Raw genomic sequence first — 19906 nt, forward strand, 5'->3', positions numbered from 1 at the left:
TCAAGTTTTTTGTATTATTTCTTCAATGTGACGCTGATAAGTTGCTTTATGCTTTTCAGTAATGTCCGGCTGCATGCTTTGTTCATTTCGTCTCACGCCACACCGCGTCTCTGCGATTTAGGCACGTTGCCACGGTGTTTTCTCGTATACGATTTTCCGTCGAGCCTTAAGCTGTAGCTGACGGCCTAGTGTGTGCAACTTATTCTAGTAATCGCATGAGAAAGGAAATGGACGAAATTCGTCAAGGCTGTTAATTTAAAAAGAAAGCGTGTAGATATTGGTCTAGGCTGCAACGGTGGTGATACGTCACGTCTGCCCTGCCCGTCTGCGGTGACGACCATTCACGCCATTCTGCTACCGACGGGTCGTCGCATCGGCACTCTCATACGGTAGGTCGAAAAATTGCTCGATATTGCCCAATGTCTTCTAAGGCATCTGCATTTCAAACTTCTTTTTTTTTTCTTTTTTTTTTCTCTGCATTTTCGTCCGCTCACTCTCCTTCTCGTACATCGACAAATTGTGAGCCCTCTTGTGTCCTTGCGCACGTTTCAAAGCATGCCAACATGTTTGGCATGCATGCAGACGTGCTTTATGTGAACCGATGTTGCATTACCGCTGCATAATTCAAGATTGCCTACTGCACGTAGGAAAGTGAAAGTTCATAAACTTATACCTGCCGAGACAATCAAAGTGGTTGATTATGGTAAAATTGTCAAGCGTTCGCTCTAATGGATAATTCTTAAAGCGATATCATGTACTCGCCTGAAAATTTTCCACCGTTCTCTTTCGTCAGGTGGGCTTGACGTTACACGTAAGTAAAGCAATTCTCATTAACTTCGCACTGGAGCCAAACGTTCGTTATTCGGTGTTTGTGAACCTACATTTGCTTGTGTTTTTCAAATTAAATTTTTTTTTTAACTCGAGGCAAAGTGAATCAGCGGATACAATGGACTGAAGTGCACCAACGTTGTTCCTTCGAGATTCATTGCACGGTCTTGCAATTATTCAAACTCTCCAAGTATATACGTGTGCGCACCTGTGCCCGTGTGAGAATATGCGCCCGCAACCTGACCCAGTTGGTGTTTCCTCAGGGGGCTACATTCACGCCGGCACACGTTGCAGCCTCCTCGATGATAAATTTGCTAGCGGGGAGTTAGTATTTGAAACAACAAATCAGATGCACTTTCATTTTGTCATTTGTTTTCTGCTTGATTCGAGAAAGTAACATGTTGGGGGTCGCCGAAACAAACCGCAGTACGATATATGGCGAGAGAAAGAATTACAACAAACTCAATAGCATTTGCTCGACGTGTGAAAGAAGGTGCGGCGAAGGGGGTGGTTTGCGCGAAAGTCTTCCGTTACTTCCTCAATGTCGGATTATTTTCGGTCCTTGTTATGACATTAATGACATTAGTTTTTCTGCCCGTTTTCCACCCACTCAGCTCCGCCACCGCCGCAGCCACCGTCACAGCCACCGGTACCGATGGGGTCCCAGCCACCAGTACCAGTACCGGTACCAGAGGCTGAGACCCATTTGCTTACCACCACTCCGACCTCGAAAATTCCGGCTGCCGCGACAGTTCCGGCTGTTCGGACAATTCCGGCTGCCGCGACAGTTCCGGCTGCCCGGACAATTCCGGCTGCCGCGACAGTTCCGGCTGCCCGGACAATTCCGGCTGCCGCGACAGTTCCGTCTGTCCGGACAATTCCGGCGGCCCCGACAATTCCGGTCCCTCGTCTGCCGAAGAGTGAGTGTTACTTGAAATACTCGAAACAAGTTTCATTTATTTTCATCTTAATTCCCCAAGGGGTTACTTCATGGAAATGGGTGTATAGGTAGGGGGGGGGGGGAGGGGGGGAGGCGAAGGCGTACAATTTCATGTGGAAGTAATGATATGAAATATGATCATGTGAAATATGAAACGCTTTGAATTGTAAGTAGCACAGCCAAGGGTGCTAACACGAACATGAAAGGGAAAAAATGTGAGGCTAACCCGTAGAAATGTCCACCAGGAACCTGCTTGAACTGAAACAGCAAAGACCGCTGCAATGCGATAACGCACGGGCGCAGTCACGTGGTTTTATTTCATATTTGGCGGGATTTCTTTAAATACCGGAAAAAAACGCCACGCACTGTGTACGTTGCCACAAAAAACAATGTATCGGTCGTTTCTGAAGCCCCTCTACAGTGCAACGAAACGCGCTTGGAACTAAAGTGAGTATTAAAAACGTTTCCGTAATGAAGCTTAGTTAATTAGCTAATTAAGTTGAATATAAAGAAATACTCTAATAATCGCCAGATTATGGCAAACCATACGTCGTTGGTTTCATTCAGGTTTGGTTAACCAATTGTTTAAATCCTTGGTTGAAGTTACTTGAAACAGCCTGTGTACAGGGTGTCCCAGCTAACTTTGGTCAGAGTTCAAAAATATACGAATGCTACGTAGCTGGAAAGAACCAAGGTAACGTTTGCCGTAGCTTGGAGATACTCAAATTATTTCTTTTGAATTTTGCCTAATTAGATGGATATTCTTAATTACACAACTTCTCAAATACGGGCTACATAAAAAAGTGTTTATTCCGAGCGTGAAAGAAGTCCGCAAATGCACGTAAAATTAGCGCGTTACTGGCCGCTCGAAGCCCTATGGGTGTATTGGCTGGCTTCTTTCACGTCGGAAAAACACTTACGTAGCACGTATTAAGCAATAGAAAGCTGTATCGAGCGTTTTTCATGTTGCCCTACAATTGTATCAGTGACGCTCCTCCTCTGATCATAATAATTGAGAAGTCGAATTAATTTGGACTAATTATCTAATTCTGTAGAACAAAAAGAAAACTAATCTGCGTATCTACAAGCGACGGCAAACGACATTACCTTGGTTCTGTCCAGCTACGTGGCATTCACATATTTTAAATCTCTGGCTGAAGTTAGCTGGGACATCCTGTATAAAGGCGCATATACAGGTACAGCGATACTCAGGGTGCTTTCGAGCGAATTAACCACAAACAACGTTTCATGTTCGATTTCTCCTCAGACAAGCCCCCCTTGGTGTGCCACATGATGTCTCCGCAGTACACGACAGACGACACTGAAAAGGAAAAAATTATGAACGCTGCAGTGCCTAGTCCGGGACTGTGCGACTACATCGTGTTCGACATTCCACAGGAGGTGGACGGAAAGTACGACCGTGAGTGCAGCGCCTTTAACCACGACGCTTACAACTAGCAAAGGATCGTAACAAGCTTTGGAGGCACGTTGAAGGGGCCCTAAACAGAACCACTAACAGCCCATTCGGCTGGTCTGACCGTATAGCGGGGTTCTTTGCACCTCTTCCTTAACGTGTATTCCGAAGGGCTAAAATTTAGCAAAACTAGAAGGATAGATTTTCGGACATCTGACACGTAGTCTACGAGGACATCAAAGCTGCGAAATACTTTCGAAGGTATGAAAGCGCTGAATTGCCGAAGAAAAGAACACCAGATACAGGCGCAAAAGACGCTCACTTGCGAGCGATTGAAGGTTGAAGGATTCCCCAAATGGCTACTGCGCATGCGCGTGGACCCGTTCGCCTCTGACGCAAAGCGCGCGAAACAGATAATAGAGAAAGGGTGTTGACCACGACAAAGATACTGGGCCTACGTGTAGACAAATTGTATAGCGTCGCGGCGATGCCTTCCCCCCTCACTGAACACCTGGCGCGCTACTTCGGCAGCAGGTGTGCCCTTTCGGCCGCTCTGCTCCGTCTAGGCCTGCTCGTGACGTGGGCGTAGCAGCCAATGGGAATTCAGGTGCCGTTTCGCGGCTACAGACGCCGGCTTTTTAGCTCAGGGAGCCATATGACGCTTTCAGATAAAAAACTGCATATTCAGCATAACAACGACTTCCGACATCCGTAGCTGCACGCACATGTTTCGGCCGATCCCTGAGGCCATACTTAAAGCAGCCACTTCGACGGCACCCTAGCCGAACCTGACGAGCCTACAGAACAGTTCTCGCTCATAAGCCCGACATTCGCAGGAGCGGCGTACGAGTTCCTAGGACGCCATGGCAACCTGTCCAAGTACATGTTCACCGTCAACGTCTACGATCCCATCCTGGCTTCTCTTAGAAAGACTCTCGCGAAAACAACGCTGACAGACACTGCACGAGAGGTACTGCAAACAGTGCCGCTGCGCGGCTTTGGGATCCTCGGCGAAATGAGTCAGCTAAACGCATCGGCGTTTGACGCCTACACGCTGCTCAACGACGCTGGGCTTCTAAAGTTAGTCTACGCGGTGAGTTTCGACACGGCAATAAACCTGGCACGGCCAAATTTATTTACTGCGGCGTGCTAAGTTCCCACCTTCTCGTTTAGGATTCGACTCTGGCATAAACTGAATTTAAAAGAACCCGCCCTGACTTAACGTGCGAACGCTATCCTTACCTTCTAAAGTCGTGCCGGCAATTGGAGCTATTAGATTGTTTTGAGTTTTAGAAAGTTCATGGAAGGACCAGTGTTGTATTAAGAGAACACCAGAAACAAGAATTAGGCCGAGAAGAACTGACAAATAACTGGCTTATAATGAGAAATGCGCCACTGTTGCAGGCGCAAACTTTAGACGGGAGTACAGAAGCGCCACCTTTCAAATTTGCAAAGAGCCAGAGATGCCATACATCGAACGAGTTGCAGCGCTGAGATGGTACATGTGGCATTTTGCAGACATCTTTGTTGTTCTTTCAGTCCATTGTTTTGTTTACTACCTGTCGCTCGCTGACGTGTTTATTCTAAGCCTACGCAATTCTGCCCACAGCAGAATTGGAAATAGGCACCAATAAATAAATATGGAAAAAGACAGAAGTCATTGTGACCGTGACTTGCCAAAATTTACGTGGGAGTATTAAGAAAAAAAAGCACCATACGCTGCATTTTTACATTCTAGAAAATTCTGCATGACCAATTTTCTATAGGTACACACTCGATCAGTATAAAATAAAGCACCTATAGTTTAAAAAAATTATGGGGTTTTACGTGCCGAAAACACTTTCTTATTATGAGGCACGCCGTAGTGGAGGACTCCGGAAATTTTGACCACCTGGGGTTCTTTAACATGCACCTAAGTCTAAGTACACGGGTGCTTTCGCATTTCGCCCCCATCGAAATGCGGCAGCCGTGGCCGGGATTCGATCCCGCGACCTCGTGCTCAGCAGCCCAACACCATAGCCACTGAGCAACCACGGCGGGTCACCTATAGTTTACAGGCTGCAGTGACTTTCTCCAAACACTTGCCTACAGGCCGGCGTGTGAACGTTAGAATTCGTAAAACTTGGCGGTCAACCATTCCAGCATTGCGCCAGCGAAAATGGCACAATTTTTTCAAAACTTTACATATCAAACGATCTGGCGAATTTTGTAACAATCACTTACCATGCTCGAGAGAGTAAATATAATCACACGCATTAACCATCTACGTTATAGTAACGTAACCTCCCGTTTGCGCGATAGATTAGTCCTAAATGAATTTCTCACTAGAAAGAGAAGTACATTTTTCATGTTCTTAACAGACGTCAATGTATTGTAGACAAGAATATATATATATATATATTTATTCTGCCCGCTAAATTACGCTTATGAAATGCGGCAAAGTTCAATAGATGGCCGAAGGGGCAATGTCTGGCAATATTTTTTTTTTAGTTTACACTAAGCGTAAACCTTTTGTGGGATTCACACGCACTTCCTTGGTGACGACTTACCTTTAGACGATGATGCCAACAGCAGCCAATTAAGAAGACCAGCGAAAGACGCCCTACAACTGTAAAACATTTCAAGCGCATCAATAAACTGAAACTGAAATTGGTCATCAGATAATGGTTACTTCTTTAGTTAGACTTCACTATCGCCAGTTTCGCTTGCTTCAGAAACTTGTCTTTAAAAGTTGCTTCAAGCAAGTAGCCTGCTGGTGTACTATCATAACCAGAAAACTTCCAAGGGCTTGACTGAAAAGCATAACACCGTTCATGTCTTGTTTGCAGTACCAAATATCCGTTTGCATTCGTTATTACTGTGAAGAATCGACCCTGTACCCAGCATTATTGTTGGAATCATGTGGAACATCAGCATTCGGTACGCGTCTTGAATGTTCTTTATTTGCACCTTGGTACTTTCATTATGTCCAATGAAAACTGACGAGCTTGCAGGTTGGCGAACTCAAGTTCAAGTGCCTTTTACATCATTCGCCCTACCGGTACAAAACTGCAGGGAACGCCGTGATAAAATAACGTGCCCTGCTGAATCATGAAGTTTCCAGTGACCGAATCTGACCAACTTGAGGCATCTATAGGTTGACATGCTCTAAAGAAAACTTGCGGCGCATACAGTCACATGCCAGTGGGTACAAACAGCAGGAAAAATCTGCTTTCATGTGAGCTGGGTGTTTTGGAACAGCAGAGTACTTGAGCCTGCCGGGGAACGGCTGCTTCGTCATTGTTTCGGTTCTCTAGAGCCGCATAGTTCACAACCAGCGATGCATAGCACTCCTTTAAAGCAGTAGGGCGGACGAATGTAGCAAGGACATCTTCAAAGAGCTGGTTCAAGAGGTTGCTCAATGTGCGTATCTGAGGTGGCTCTGCTCGAAGAAGTCAGTTTGTGTCCTCAAAGAAGCGGTATCACACTTTGCAGAAAAGAAAGCATACGCAGACCCAACATATCTCGGAATCTACATGAATCGAAGTTTTCGTGGAGTGCGGTTAACCCCGTGTTTTACATTCGCCATTTTATTATTTATTCCCGCGTCACTGGCGTAAAAGAGAGTGGCAGCACATGCGCACATGCCTTCTTGCTCCCGTGCTGTGGCAAACGCGGTGATTATCTCAGAAAAGCTAGCTGGCGTTGGCACGATAAAAGCGCACGCGCGATTGTGACCTGTCCCTGAAGCGCACGTACGACTGTAGCCTAACCATTGGTTTGGCTACAATCACACGCATACATTCTATCGCGCCAACGCCAACTGCCTCTTTGAGATTATCACAGCGTGGGTCACATTGCGTTATCACGGTTGAGCGAGAACGCGCGCGCGCGTGCCAGTTTTTTCTAAGCCAGGGACGGCAAGAATGAACCGGGCAAATTGATAAGCGTATCATTAGCCGATTCGCGATGGCTGCACTTCACGTAGATTCCAAGATGTGCGTTGGATCTGCATAATTTTGTTCTAGGCTCGAGATATTCGGGAGACGGCAGCAGCTTACAGGAGAACCCAGCAGCAACGGCCAGGAAAGTCAGCGACACTTTGATAAGGAAGCTTCGCTTTATAAGGTAGCATGCCTTGCTCAACACATATGATAGGAAATAGAAAATTTCCGCCCTCGCGGAATACATTTCGCTTGTCTTCGTTCTCAGTGCTGACGTTTTCCCCTTTTTAGCATTAGGGGTAGAATTAGCCCCCTTCCTCTTAAGTGATGGGCCACCTACATTACACTTTTTCCTTTCCTTCTAGCAGCATTGGTTATTTGTGCAAGAGGCTTGGTTGAGGGCTTGTGCGAGAGGCTGCGGGATATTGGTAGGTTTTTGTTTATCTGATATGGGGGCAGGTGGCGGGGAATGGGGTGGGGAGGGTGAAGTTAAAAATACCGAACTCTGTTTTTCACGCTGTTTTGTTTCATCCCAGAAAAAGCTCCCAAGTGTTTTTTGACTGGCAAAACAGTATCTTCAGGCACTATCCCCATGACAGCTAGCGTGTTGGCACATGTTTCAAGATTTCTTGAACCTGTGCGTCATGCATCTCTTGAAACTATTTCCGTCGATTGCTTCCTTTCTCGCTAATCTCTAAAGGAAAAAAAAAAGGTGTCCACCAAGATCTCGTTAGCTTTCGCTGGAAGATATTGAACTGCTTTTTGGGCAGCTAAGTGTATGAAGTGACACGTGGGGAACCAACTTGTATAAGATTAGGCTGGATCTCTCTTAAAACGGCGGCAACACTGTTTTTTTTTATGGCCGCGACCATCACATTTGCAGTATCGGAAGACAATGCGAAGCAAGTTTCATATAAGAAGTTTCAGGAAATTTTGCGAGTCAACCGTCAAGTCTCTAATCTTCAGACTGGGCGCTTCTTCAATTTCGCCGAGGAAAGAAAATCGACTTTCGATTTTACAGTTCTCTTTGAGGTCGTACGTAGCAACGATGAAGTACAGCCATCAATCGGTATTATTGCTCTCATGCACAAAAATTGAAAAACCCTGTCGTTTCATGGCATCCACCATGTGCGCATCGACGTTGGTGGCTATTTTCCCCGAACAATGGCGTTCGTTTTTTTGGGCATCCGCAAGCGTAAAGTTTAGTTTCGTCACTGTGTCGGAACATTTTCGAAAAATTGGTCCAGCATGGGGGATCCCTCCCCCCTCCCCCCACTCATCCGAAGCTGTGTTGAACAAGAAATCCTGTGAGCAGGCACTCTGCACGAATCACCGACAAGTCGCTGTTCTCTCAAGAAGAAAAAAAAAACATACCGAGTTTGTCTGGTTTTCGATGATTTGAACATATTGATCTGGTTTTGGAGAAGTGATGTCCAACTTAACATCCGTCCTGCCAATGTGCGAAAGCTTCGCAACGCCACGTAGACATGGTACAAAAACCTTTTTTTTCCCATTTTCTTGGACAGCACCAAGAGGGTAGATTTAGAGGTGTATGCCTTCAAAAATACTTGTGAGTACTTATTTCTAAGCTTGGAACCTGCCGTGCTCCCACAAGCCATTTACGCTGCCAATACAACACAACCGGACATCGGGCGCGCCACAAAGAAGCTACCGATCATACAACTAAACAAGCTTGAGGTGAAATATGAGAAGCACTTAACTATGGCGAAATTTCGTATATCACACGCGCAGAGCGAGCATACACGCGAGCCCTCCAGTGCATACTGGAGACAGAACGATTAGACGTCGCACGTCCATGTAACTACGCGCAACGGACGTTCTACTATTCACGCTTAAATTTATGCTACCGTAGGTACGGCGGAAAGGATACTGACCATAAAGTTTGTTTTAATTAATGGTTACACTTGTCTGTGCGCAGGATGATGACAGCTTTGGGTGAAGCGATTTCTTGCTGGACAAATTGCAAGGTTATAAATAATTGCCCCAGTACATGCATGCCGGTAAACCAGGGAATTTTACCACCTGAAAGGATCCATAAATGAGGGATGGCCGTCGAGAATTTTGTAAAATAAAAAATGACACTCAGCACTGACAGATCTAAACAGCTCGACTCACCGCTACAGAATCGAACAAAAGACTATTCGAAAGCTACGAGCCAAATTGGCCTAAATTATGCGACAACGGCTAACCTTGGCGCAGAACTCCAACTCTAAAGGATGCATCTATCAAACTTAAGTTCGTGCACTTAAGGGCAACATTAACGTGACGTTCAGTCTATAGGAAGCGTTCACATGACATCAGGTGCGCGATGTATAATGAGCTTTTAGGACAATGTTTTGACAGAACCACTGATGTGCTTGGATAACGGTGACGCGTGCCGTCTGACCATAATGTTGCTGGGACCGTGGCGACCATGACGACGTGAGCGCATATACTTTCTGTGGTAACTACAAGTACACTAGCACTGGCAATGGAAGTTGGTACTCTAAAGGGGAGAATTTTCTCAGGAATTTATGCGGAACGTGCGGATTCTACCGGTTGCCACAGATATAATTTCTCAGCATTTGGATTTCTCGCGCATGAACAAAAAAAAGCACATGAAATGTTCCGTTTCTCCACTGTTTACTGGCAAGTAAGCCTAGTTCTCATAAACTATAAGAACCGTAGACAGTTTCATCAATTACCTGAAGCATATTATTTGGCACTGCGCCATAGTCATATAACGAAGTGCCTATAACTCTTCTACGCAGCGCTTCACCGACGTCATGACAGGACTTGGCGTTGACAAAAGCGAAGTCTCCAACTTCTTCGCCTTTACACCGCTCAATTTGGCCTCAAGGGCACGGTCTTATCAAGGACTCTTGGAAGGCCTTAATACCATTCCTAGGCAAGTGATAAGTGCTGAAGAATGTCTTTTCACTCGGTCGCAGAAGTGTGCTTTAGACTATATTTAGGCTTCGCTGCTGAAACATAAACACAAAGCACGAATACATGCTTTGTGTATGCCCCAGCCCCTATTTTTGAACGCCCTACTATAATATGCTAAATGTTGTAATGTAGCTCACACTTCTCGCCTTAAGTATATGGTGACAGCGTACAGATATACCACAAACTCCAGAAAGCAAGTGATTCGAATGCATTCGGCGTCACAGTGCGTAGTCACCAGTGTCGCTGTCCTGTGTAGAACTGTCTGTGAAAAGTATCAAAAATAAGTAAGTAAAAGAAAGTAAGCCTTAATTCGGTATGACGTAAACAAAGCATGCAAACGTCATTCTGACGCTTATGAATGCTAGAAAGATACAAATTACAGCAAATGGGAGGGGGAGTGGTGAAAACGTTCACTTTATTTTTATGCGTTAAGAGTGGCAAAGGAAAAAAAACTGCGGTAGGAAGTGGGGGGGCCGGTCACACGGTAGAGAGCCGTTGAGAGAGCTTAGAAAAGCGTGTATGTATGTATGTATGTATGTATGTATGTATGTATGTATGTATGTATGTATGTATGTATGTATGTATGTATGTATGCATGTATGTATGCATGTATGCATGTATGTATGCATGTATGTATGCATGTATGCATGCATGTATGCATGCATGTATGCATGTATGCATGTATGTATGCATGTATGCATGCATGTATGCATGCATGTATGCATGTATGCATGTATGTATGCATGTATGTATGCATGTATGCATGTATGCATGTATGTATGCATGTATGTATGCATGTATGCATGTATGTATGCATGTATGTATGCATGTATGCATGTATGTATGCATGTATGCATGCATGTATGTATGTATGTATGTACGTATATGTATGTATATGTATGTATATGTATGTATATGTATGTATGTATGTATGTATGTATGTATGTATGTATGTATGTATGTATGTATGTATGTATGTATGTATGTATGTATGTATGTATGTATGTATGTATGTTGCAACTGACGGCCATGCTAACGCATTTCGCTCGCATTTCCCGCTTAATCGCCACTGAACCTATCCCGCCCGAGAGAACTGAAGTCAAATGAGGGCTAAGACGAAGGAAATAAACTTAAGAATTTTGAGAACGGAATAGCGTTAAATGTACATCAGCGTTAAGGTAACTCAATGAACATAAATCCGAGGTTTCACGTGGCAAAACCATGATCTAATAATGAGGTGCGCCATATCAGAGGATTAAAAATGATTTTGATCGCATGGTGTTCTTTAATGCGCACCCAAATTAGGGCATACGAGCTGTGTTAATTTCGCTCCCATCGAAATGGGGCCACTGTGACTGTAATCTAACCCGCTACGTGAAGCTAAACTACGTGAAGCTAAACTACGTGAAGCTAAACTACGTGAAGCTAAACACAGCAGTTTAGAAGCACCCAAAAAGAGAAAAAATACAGTTGGTTAAGAAAATTGTGTTTCAGTTGGCCTTTACCACAGTTCATTAGCACTGACTCAACGTGTTCCTTAACGTCCTCGACTAGAATGCCGATAAATCTTTGGTGTAACAAGGTTATTAGATACGAATGACGCTTTCACATTATGTTTGTTTTGGACTGCACTGTAATAGCGACTCCACTCAAAAATACCGTATTGAAATTCATCCAATTAACGACCAATTAAATTAAATTATGAGGTTTTACGTGCCAAAACCACTTTCTGATTATGAGGCACGCCGTAGAGGGGGACTCTGGAAATTTCGACCACCTGGGGTTCTTTAACGTGCACCTAAATCTAAGTACACGGGTGTTTTCGCATTTCGCCCCCATCGAAATGCGGCCGCCGTGGCCGGGATTCGATCCCGCGACCTCGTGCTCAGCAGCCCAACACCATAGCCACTGAGCAACCACGGCGGGTAATTAACGACCAATTGATTGTATTTACCATAACGACGCCACACACAGACAACGAGAGGCGCCAGAATGGAGAGCCCCACATTAAACTTTCGCCACCCAAGGTTTCACCACAGCGCGTACCCGAAGAATGGAATGAGAACGCTTTTGCACTCCGTCGGCGTTGAAACGTAGCATCCGCTGACGTGCACTGGAAACCTCAGTAGCATGCTGGGTAGTAAGATGTCATCATCAGTGAGCATCATGATCGTCATGTTTTGTGACGAACACAAACGTTCGGAAAGAATAAGGCCTGATTCGCAAGGCCGTTATTCTGCCGCGTCCCGTGATTGTCAGGGCAGCGGTTTCCCGTTGGGTCAAAGCGGTTTCTTCGGCCGTTTGTCTTCACGAAACAGAACGCCTGTTACACTGAGGGCATCGTCCAACGTCACTGGAGTCCCGCTTTTGAGGAAGAAAACCGCCGAGAAACCTCTGCCCTTTGACGGGGACCGGCGCCGTAACGCGGGTGGGACACCGTGGAGGATGACGATATAAATGATGGCGGTATAAATGAAGTATTTGACCGTAGCGTCTAGCAGTCTTCTCTACCACTCCTAATGATCTAAATCATGAAAGATATGAAATTGAAGTTTATTTTTCCAAAATAACGAGGAGGGAGCATCCTACCTTGCCTAATGGCTACAAAGAAGCGTATCTTCTGGCGTGTGCGCTTTTATTTTGGTACAAGAATTGTTCCCTCCCCCCCCCCCTAAAAAGGTGCGTTAATATCTTATCAAAGACCAGTGAACCGAAGGGGCTTGAAGTGTGTGTTCCCACCACTGTGGGTGACAGGATGCAGGCATATCTTGTGACACATCCGAACAATCCACTCTTACGCGGTTTTCAGTGGTCACCTCCGCATCGTGATGCTCCTGACTATAACGAGCCAGACGAGCTCGAATGTCCAGCCACCCGCGGCCTGGGACTCCCTCTGCCTCTCTTCTAGCATGGAACCGACAATAGTGAGTACCTAACCGTTAACCATCCTTCGATCCAGGCAGCACTCATACCGCAAAGTCCTGGACAACTAGCTCAATTCGTCTGCTCTGCTAGCACGAGGTGCAGTGCGATCTTTCCCGTTATTGCTTGATGGCGGCCTGTCAACACCCGTTCAGAAAGCATTCTATTAAAGGGGCGATTGCCTTTTCAAGGTTTCATAGTAATTATTTCCGTTTAGTTTTTTTTTCCTAGTTGTTTTCAGTTCCACCACCAGGGTGGTCACGCGACGAAGGAGTACTTCAGTGTGAAATTTTTCCCTGAAACAAGCCAGTTGGGAGTTTGCGCTTTTGTCGTCTGCTCTTTCTTGGTCACCGTGTTGCCGCGCAGATAATATGAAAGCCTAATCTGTCTGTCTATCCACCTATCCATCTATTCATCTATCCGTCAGTCAAAAAATGTATATTCTAGTACGGGAGAAGGAAGCAGAGTTGCGCGTTTTCTGTCCATGTTCCCTTTGCGCTTTCATCCGCGTATACCTTTGTCACGCGGCTCGAAAGCAACTAAGCTATGCGGAGAACCTGCGACTTAGGCGCGGCCGCAGTGTGCTAGAAAGACGTAGTTGCGTTCAGGGTGGGTGCGCTACGTGCATCGGCCGCGAGGTGGCAAGTGTGGAAAGGTCTGGCATTTGGAAAGACTCTCGTCAGCCCGTGCGACAGCAGCGCCACCGTCAACGTTCCTCGATCGTTACTGATGTCCGTTGTAGTGAGCTTATGTAGCTTAAACTACCGCAATCTATTAAAATAAGGGCTTGCATTTCCCGGATTTATTCCTGCTTGAATTATAATACACAGCGGTCGTATCCTAAATGTAAACACTGCTTGCGCTGAATTAATTAATTATTTACTCAGCATTGGAAGCCAACAAACTAATGAATCGCTTGATCAATCAAGTTGGGTGACTGATAGTTATTACATAATTTATTTCTTATCTATGAGCCCTGCTGACCTGAGCGTCATTAGTGGAACCACTTAATATACCTGTGAAGTAATTGACATACCTATTTAATAATGAATTAAATGCAGTAGGATAAATAAGTAATTCGTTAAGTGCCCATTCCAATTTAATTACTTTTGGTTTATTCAATAAATCGTAGACCCTGTGTGCTGTTAGAGTGTTATCTGCAATGGAATGAGCAGGTTTTCCACGATGTATCTTTCTTTTTTTATGTGCGAAGCCTAATTGTGAGAATTCCATGTGAATTTCCCAGTAGATTTTCTGCAGCCTAACGATGTAGAAGCAAAAGTCGTTACTTCCACCGCTGACTACTCTACAAGCTTTGAATTCATACCGCTAAGCGTCATGTAACAAGTTGACTTCCGCTGCCTTTTCAATTGGTATAACCTCTCCCAAACCCTCCCACTCAAGACGATCCACCTGGGAGCCTGTAAGACCTTGAACAAAATAAATAAAGATTGAAAACATGAACAAGCGCAACCGGCGCAGCAAGTAGTCGTGGCAGATCGTGTTGTAGGAGACAACCGGCTTCCATAACAGGTTTATGCTGATGATTTATTGGCATCCCCTTTCAAACGGGATGGTAACAGATAATCACATATCTTGCCTGAGTTAATCAAGTATGCTACACGCGATTTTAATTCTAGCTTTTTTCTATACATATCGTTAATCTTCCTTCTCTTCCTCAAAGTTGTTTTTCTATCCGACTTGCACCGCTATCTGCGCTTGTGACGGATTTGGTCGTGTAAACCCCTTCCCTGCTTTTTTTTTCCTCCAACGCTCCTGAACGTCTCTTGCTTACATAGACTGCTGGTTAAGCCAAAGCGATTCTGGAAGAGGCTCCTAACCTAGGGGCCTCATTGGGTGAATCCCTTCGTATCCCATTAGGATGTGCTGAATTGTCTCCAGAATTTTTATGCAGCATACATATGCCTCATTTGGTGGCGAATATTTGATCCGGCATGTTTTTGTCTTGTAGCAACCAGCTCGAACCTCAAATAGCCTTACTTCACTTTGTGTTATCTCACAGATTTTGCCTCCTAATTTGTTTCTTCTCGCTCTTGTAAATGTCGATGGCCTTTCTTTTTTTGCCTGCATTTTTGCATCTAGTTCACTGTCTCAGTTTCTCTCACTTTCTTTTTGTTGACTCACGGTTGTCTATTTACACTTCCAATTACCCTATAATTTGTCGCCAGTTTTCTTGACCTCTTCCTTCATTCTATGGCCACGCTTTTGAGGTACAGATACTTGAGTCTTTAACCGCCCATTTATTTTGAACCATGTTTCTGAGACTTTCTTCAAAACTAATTTTGTTCTGCGTGTCTCTGACTTCAAAGAAGGCCCAGCCCATGTCATCCTGCCCTGCCTCATTCGCAGTTTTACCGTGGCCTACCGATATTTGGTTAACTTCCAATCCGGACAAGATACTCGTCCTGAAGCCTAGAATGGTATTTACGAACGCTAGGGCTGGCACCATTACCTCTTTCGAGATTCCACGCGCCTTTTCATTTTTGTTGTGGCCCCAAAGCACCCTATGTTTCATAATTGCTGCATTCCGTTTCACCTTCCCATTCAGATTATCTTGGTGGGAGCCTGAGTGAGTCTTTCCTTCGTGTATACATATGCCGAGGTATTCATATTGCTTCGTTATGGATATGACTTGCTGTTGGATTGACACTACGTTTTCACTTATGTCTTCATTACAGATCACAATGGCCGATTTCTCTGTGCTAAACTTGAGGCCTACATTTGTCACTGCGTTGCCACATATATCCGCTAGTGTCTGTAAATCTCTTTTATTGTCCGCTTGTAGCACTGTGTCGTCCGCAAACGTCAGTATGGGGGACCTGCTGTTGCACCATTTGTCCATTACTCATGTAGGATAAACCAAACCCTAATAAACTGCTTTCCAGTGACCTTAAAGCGTGGACAACCGCGGAGACAGAGGAGATCCTTGCTTCAGCCAATGGTGAATTTCCACCACTTGCTTATATTTTCGGCCTTACCATACCATTTGCGCTGGGTTTTCTCTGTATATCTCCCTCAGCAGCGAAATCGTCATCTATGCCTTCGTTCTTGAGAATAGCCCACAGCAACTCTCTGTCTTGATTGTCGCAGGCTCCCTAATATCTAGAGATTCTATCCATACGGGTCTGCCCTGAGCTGCTGAAATTATTGCTTCAAGGGGCCTTTCGACTTTCTAGAAGGTCCATTTGACAGCGAAAGAGCATATGTTTGATATGTGTTGCGTAATGTGTCACAAACCTAATTGGGCCAAAATTAAACACTGGCGATTTACGTACCAATGCCACGATATGATCATGAGGCACGCCATAGTGGGGGACTCCGCGTTAAGCTTTACCATTTGGGGTTCGTTAACGTGCACCCAAAGTACAGTACACGGTTTTTTTGTTCTTTTTTTTTGCATTTCGACCCCATCAAAGTGCGGCCGCCGCAGCCGGGATAACCTAACTGATATCATTGTCACTGCTTGGCGCAAAGTGTTTAAGGCCATGCTAACAGTGATTCTACCAGTATTACTTAGCGTTGTTCCAAAATAGCTTAGCTCCTTTATAAACCCGTAAGGGCACGTTCCAGTATAAATATACGGTTATATTCTGACCTAAACACAAAATTTTTTTTTTATGTGATGCCTTTCTTTCATTGCACTTTAACTCTCTCACCAGTGCGTGGACACTTTGTCTGGTCACGCAAAATAGTCCAATGCCGGAGTCCTTATAATCAAATCAGGTGTGACACTAGTGCACAATAAGTGTTCTAGCAGGCTCGGTTTATTATTGTGGTTTGTAACAAGGCTCGATACCGGAGGTGATGCATGTCACCGCATCCCGATGCCTCATGGCATTATTCAGTATACGTAGAGCTGGACATAAGCGTCGGCAGCGTCATGACTCAACTGCCGCTGGAAACTCAACAGGCCTACAGTGAACCTAATCATCTGTACCAACCGCTACCGCCTTATTTCTTGAAACCGCCGCAGAATGATGCTGTGGAGCTCATCGCCAGAATCAAATCGCCAGTTTTCACCTTCGCTTTGACAATCACCCTGCGATGGGACTGGTTCCAGGGCGTAAGTCTGACAAGTCTGGCCTCAAGGCAGCTGGAAATCGTTCCCAGCACCAATCATCGCTCTCTCAATTACGCAGATGTAAGTGCCTCTTTACGCGTTGCTAACTTCAAAAGAGAAAAGTAGAGCTTTACTTATGTCGGACAATTGCGAAAAAGAATGTAATTAGGCGGTAATTGCTGCTATTGCGGGACATCATAGAAAATGGGGGAACCGCCACCTTCGTCTTCGTAAACGTAGCTTACCTCCTCTCCCAGACTTAAGCGACAAATCTATGCAACATAAAGAGACAAAAATAAGGCTCACCTTGCCAATCACAAATACAACATGCGGCGGAGTGTTCATGGACCTTTAAACTTCTGAATTTCAATTACGTTGAGAAATAATGTTCACATCATAATTCACATCATAATCATCATTGTCGTCATCATCTTGGCAACAGAATAATAGGTTTGCACCATAGTTGAAGCGAGTGTAACTTTAAGCGATGGCTGCAGAAGCTCTAAGCGCCTTTTGGGACGTCAAAATTGCCCGTGGCTTATGTTGACGCAGCGCGGCAGCGTCGCTTCTAACCAGTAGTGGTTGCCCGTGCATCCTACTCAAAACAAATCACAAACAAAACAAAACGAAACGACGCGTTTGTGACTTCTCGGGCGTCGTCTCTAATAATGAGGGGAAAGGGGTTAGTTCGTTAGCCGCCCTTTCCCGCGACAAGCCAGCATGGTTTGTTAGGGCATGCATGACAGGCGCGGCCAGCCTGACGGTCATGAAGGCACGAACAATATACGCCGTGTCTTGGGGATTTCTCTTTAGGCGTAAGCGCACATGGCCTTGTATGAAATCGGCGAGATTATTATGTTTGGAGCCGCGAGGGAAGCGAGACGCCGGTGTAGGATAAAACCCCTAAAATTCGTAATGTAGCGGCACGCTTTGAAGAACGGCGCCTCCTCATCGCGCGCTCTTGCCGAGGCCGACGCCGCGTCGCTATTGGCCTAATAGCATCACGTGGGCCCTCGCGCCGTGCTTCAGCGTCATTTTTGCTCGAGAGGCGTCTACAGAGTGGCGAGGAGCGCAAGTTGGCGCCGTTGCTACGCTCGAGCGGCATACGCCTAGTGCATCGCCCATGGAGGCGCCACTAATAGCCACCTAGCAGGCGCTTCCAACAGTACGCGCGGGAGCAGTAGCAGACGACAACCCTTTGCAGCAAGGATGGCTGAAGTTCGCGGCTGCGATTTCTCCTTTGATCGGGTGCCAGAGTGCTTCTTCTGCGGTGACGGCTGTAGGGAAGACGCTGACCTCTGTGGGAGTGGGTATGAACACGATGTTACCGCTGTTTGGGACAACATGGTCCACATACGTGCCAGGTGCGTCCCGCAGACAAGCGCCATGAACCCCATTTACATGAAGTGGAGCTCATGTTAACTAGCCGATTGTTTGTTTTGTTGAGTAATGCGGTGTCTCGTCGTTTCTTTAAAATTCTACCCTTGCCGTAATGCTGCTTCTGTACCTAAATAGTAAGCACCCGCCGTTAGTGCAGAGTTATATCAAACAAATCCGCACGGTGCGATGTCTGCATACGCCGTTGTGATTTCTCTGCCGATGAATACATGTGAAATCACCGAATAAGTGTAGTCAAAGTCGCCTAAAGAAGAGTAAGTGCGAATTTAGTGATGGAAACGCGTACACTATAGTCAACGAAGACACCAAACGCACAGGCTAATAAAAGCGCGTGTTAGCGCTGTACCGCCGATGCAATGCTGCTGCATGCGCCGATGAACGGCCGTTCCCGCTGTTGTTTTTGCAATTTAAGTTCCCCAAGGGAGCTGCTTGGAAACATACAAAGCTAAAGTCTGACTAACTTTTCAGTACTTCCTTTTTTAAATGTTACTAGACTAGTCTACGTGGTTTCGGGGTGTCTCGGAAATTACGTTCGCAGCGGTGGCCCCGCCATAGAGGAAGGCGAAGAAAATAATACGTAACAACAAGCACTGCGCAAGAAAATCGGAGCTAAGATAGTCAGCCCTACACGTAGCTTCTGTCGTGGTAGCCGTCGCGCTGGCTACACTCAGGGCACGAGTTTTCTAAAAAGTGGACGCACATGACAGCAAAGCACAGCTGCCGTACACGCAGGCGTCGAAGAAGACATTTTAATCTATGCGTTGCAGCATAAACGACTGTAGTTGCACGAACATATCGGGAGAGAGTGCGCACAAATCGGTTGGCAAGGCGCCTGAAACCCGCCGTGGTTGCTCAGTGGCTATGGTGTTGGGCTGCTGAGCACGAGGTCGCGGGATCGAATCCCGGCCATGGCGGCCGCATTTCGATGGGGGCGAAATACGAAAACACCCGTGTGCTTAGATTTAGGTGCACGTTAAAGAACCCCAGGTGGTCGAAATTTCCGGAGCCCTCCACTACGGCGTGCCTCATAATCAGAAAGTGGTTTTGGCACGCAAAACCCCAAATATTATTATTATTAAGGCGCCTGAACAAGTGGAGGCCGACTTAGAGATAAGCCGCGATTCAAGCACACTGGGCAGAGCTCGCCCAGCAAGGTCACGTGTTGGGCTGACTTTCCGAGGAAGAAGCGGCCAAGGGGATGGCTTCACGGACACTTGGCTTGCGATGGTTGGCTGAGTGGCGCAACACGCTTTCTCCTAGTTCATTTCCTGGCCCCATTGGCCCCGCAGCTGTAGACCTCAAAGGGGACATGCAAAAATGGTGGCCCTTGTCGATGGGAGGGTTATGGAGGCACATATTTAAAATTGTAACTTCAAGTTAGAAGATGTGCTGAGCCCAGTTTTTTTAATTATTGCGTGTGTTACCATACTGGCGTTTCTGCTCTCAGTTAT

At 45.8% G+C, this 19906-nt stretch overlaps 1 protein-coding gene across 1 annotated transcript; it reads left to right on the forward strand.

Annotated features, from left to right (window-relative positions):
• Positions 1 to 952: 952 nt before the first annotated feature.
• LOC142558479 (uncharacterized) lies at positions 953 to 9065 on the forward strand. The gene is made up of 4 exons (XM_075670610.1): positions 953 to 1748; positions 3036 to 3188; positions 4019 to 4275; positions 9045 to 9065. The coding sequence occupies exons 1-4, from the start codon at positions 1484 to 1486 to the stop codon at positions 9063 to 9065; spliced, it is 696 nt and encodes a 231-aa protein (XP_075526725.1). The 5' UTR covers positions 953 to 1483.
• The last annotated feature ends 10841 nt before the right edge of the window (positions 9066 to 19906 follow it).

Source organism: Dermacentor variabilis, chromosome 9, assembly GCF_050947875.1.
Source record: "Dermacentor variabilis isolate Ectoservices chromosome 9, ASM5094787v1, whole genome shotgun sequence".
In the NCBI taxonomy this organism is placed as follows: domain Eukaryota; kingdom Metazoa; phylum Arthropoda; class Arachnida; order Ixodida; family Ixodidae; genus Dermacentor; species Dermacentor variabilis.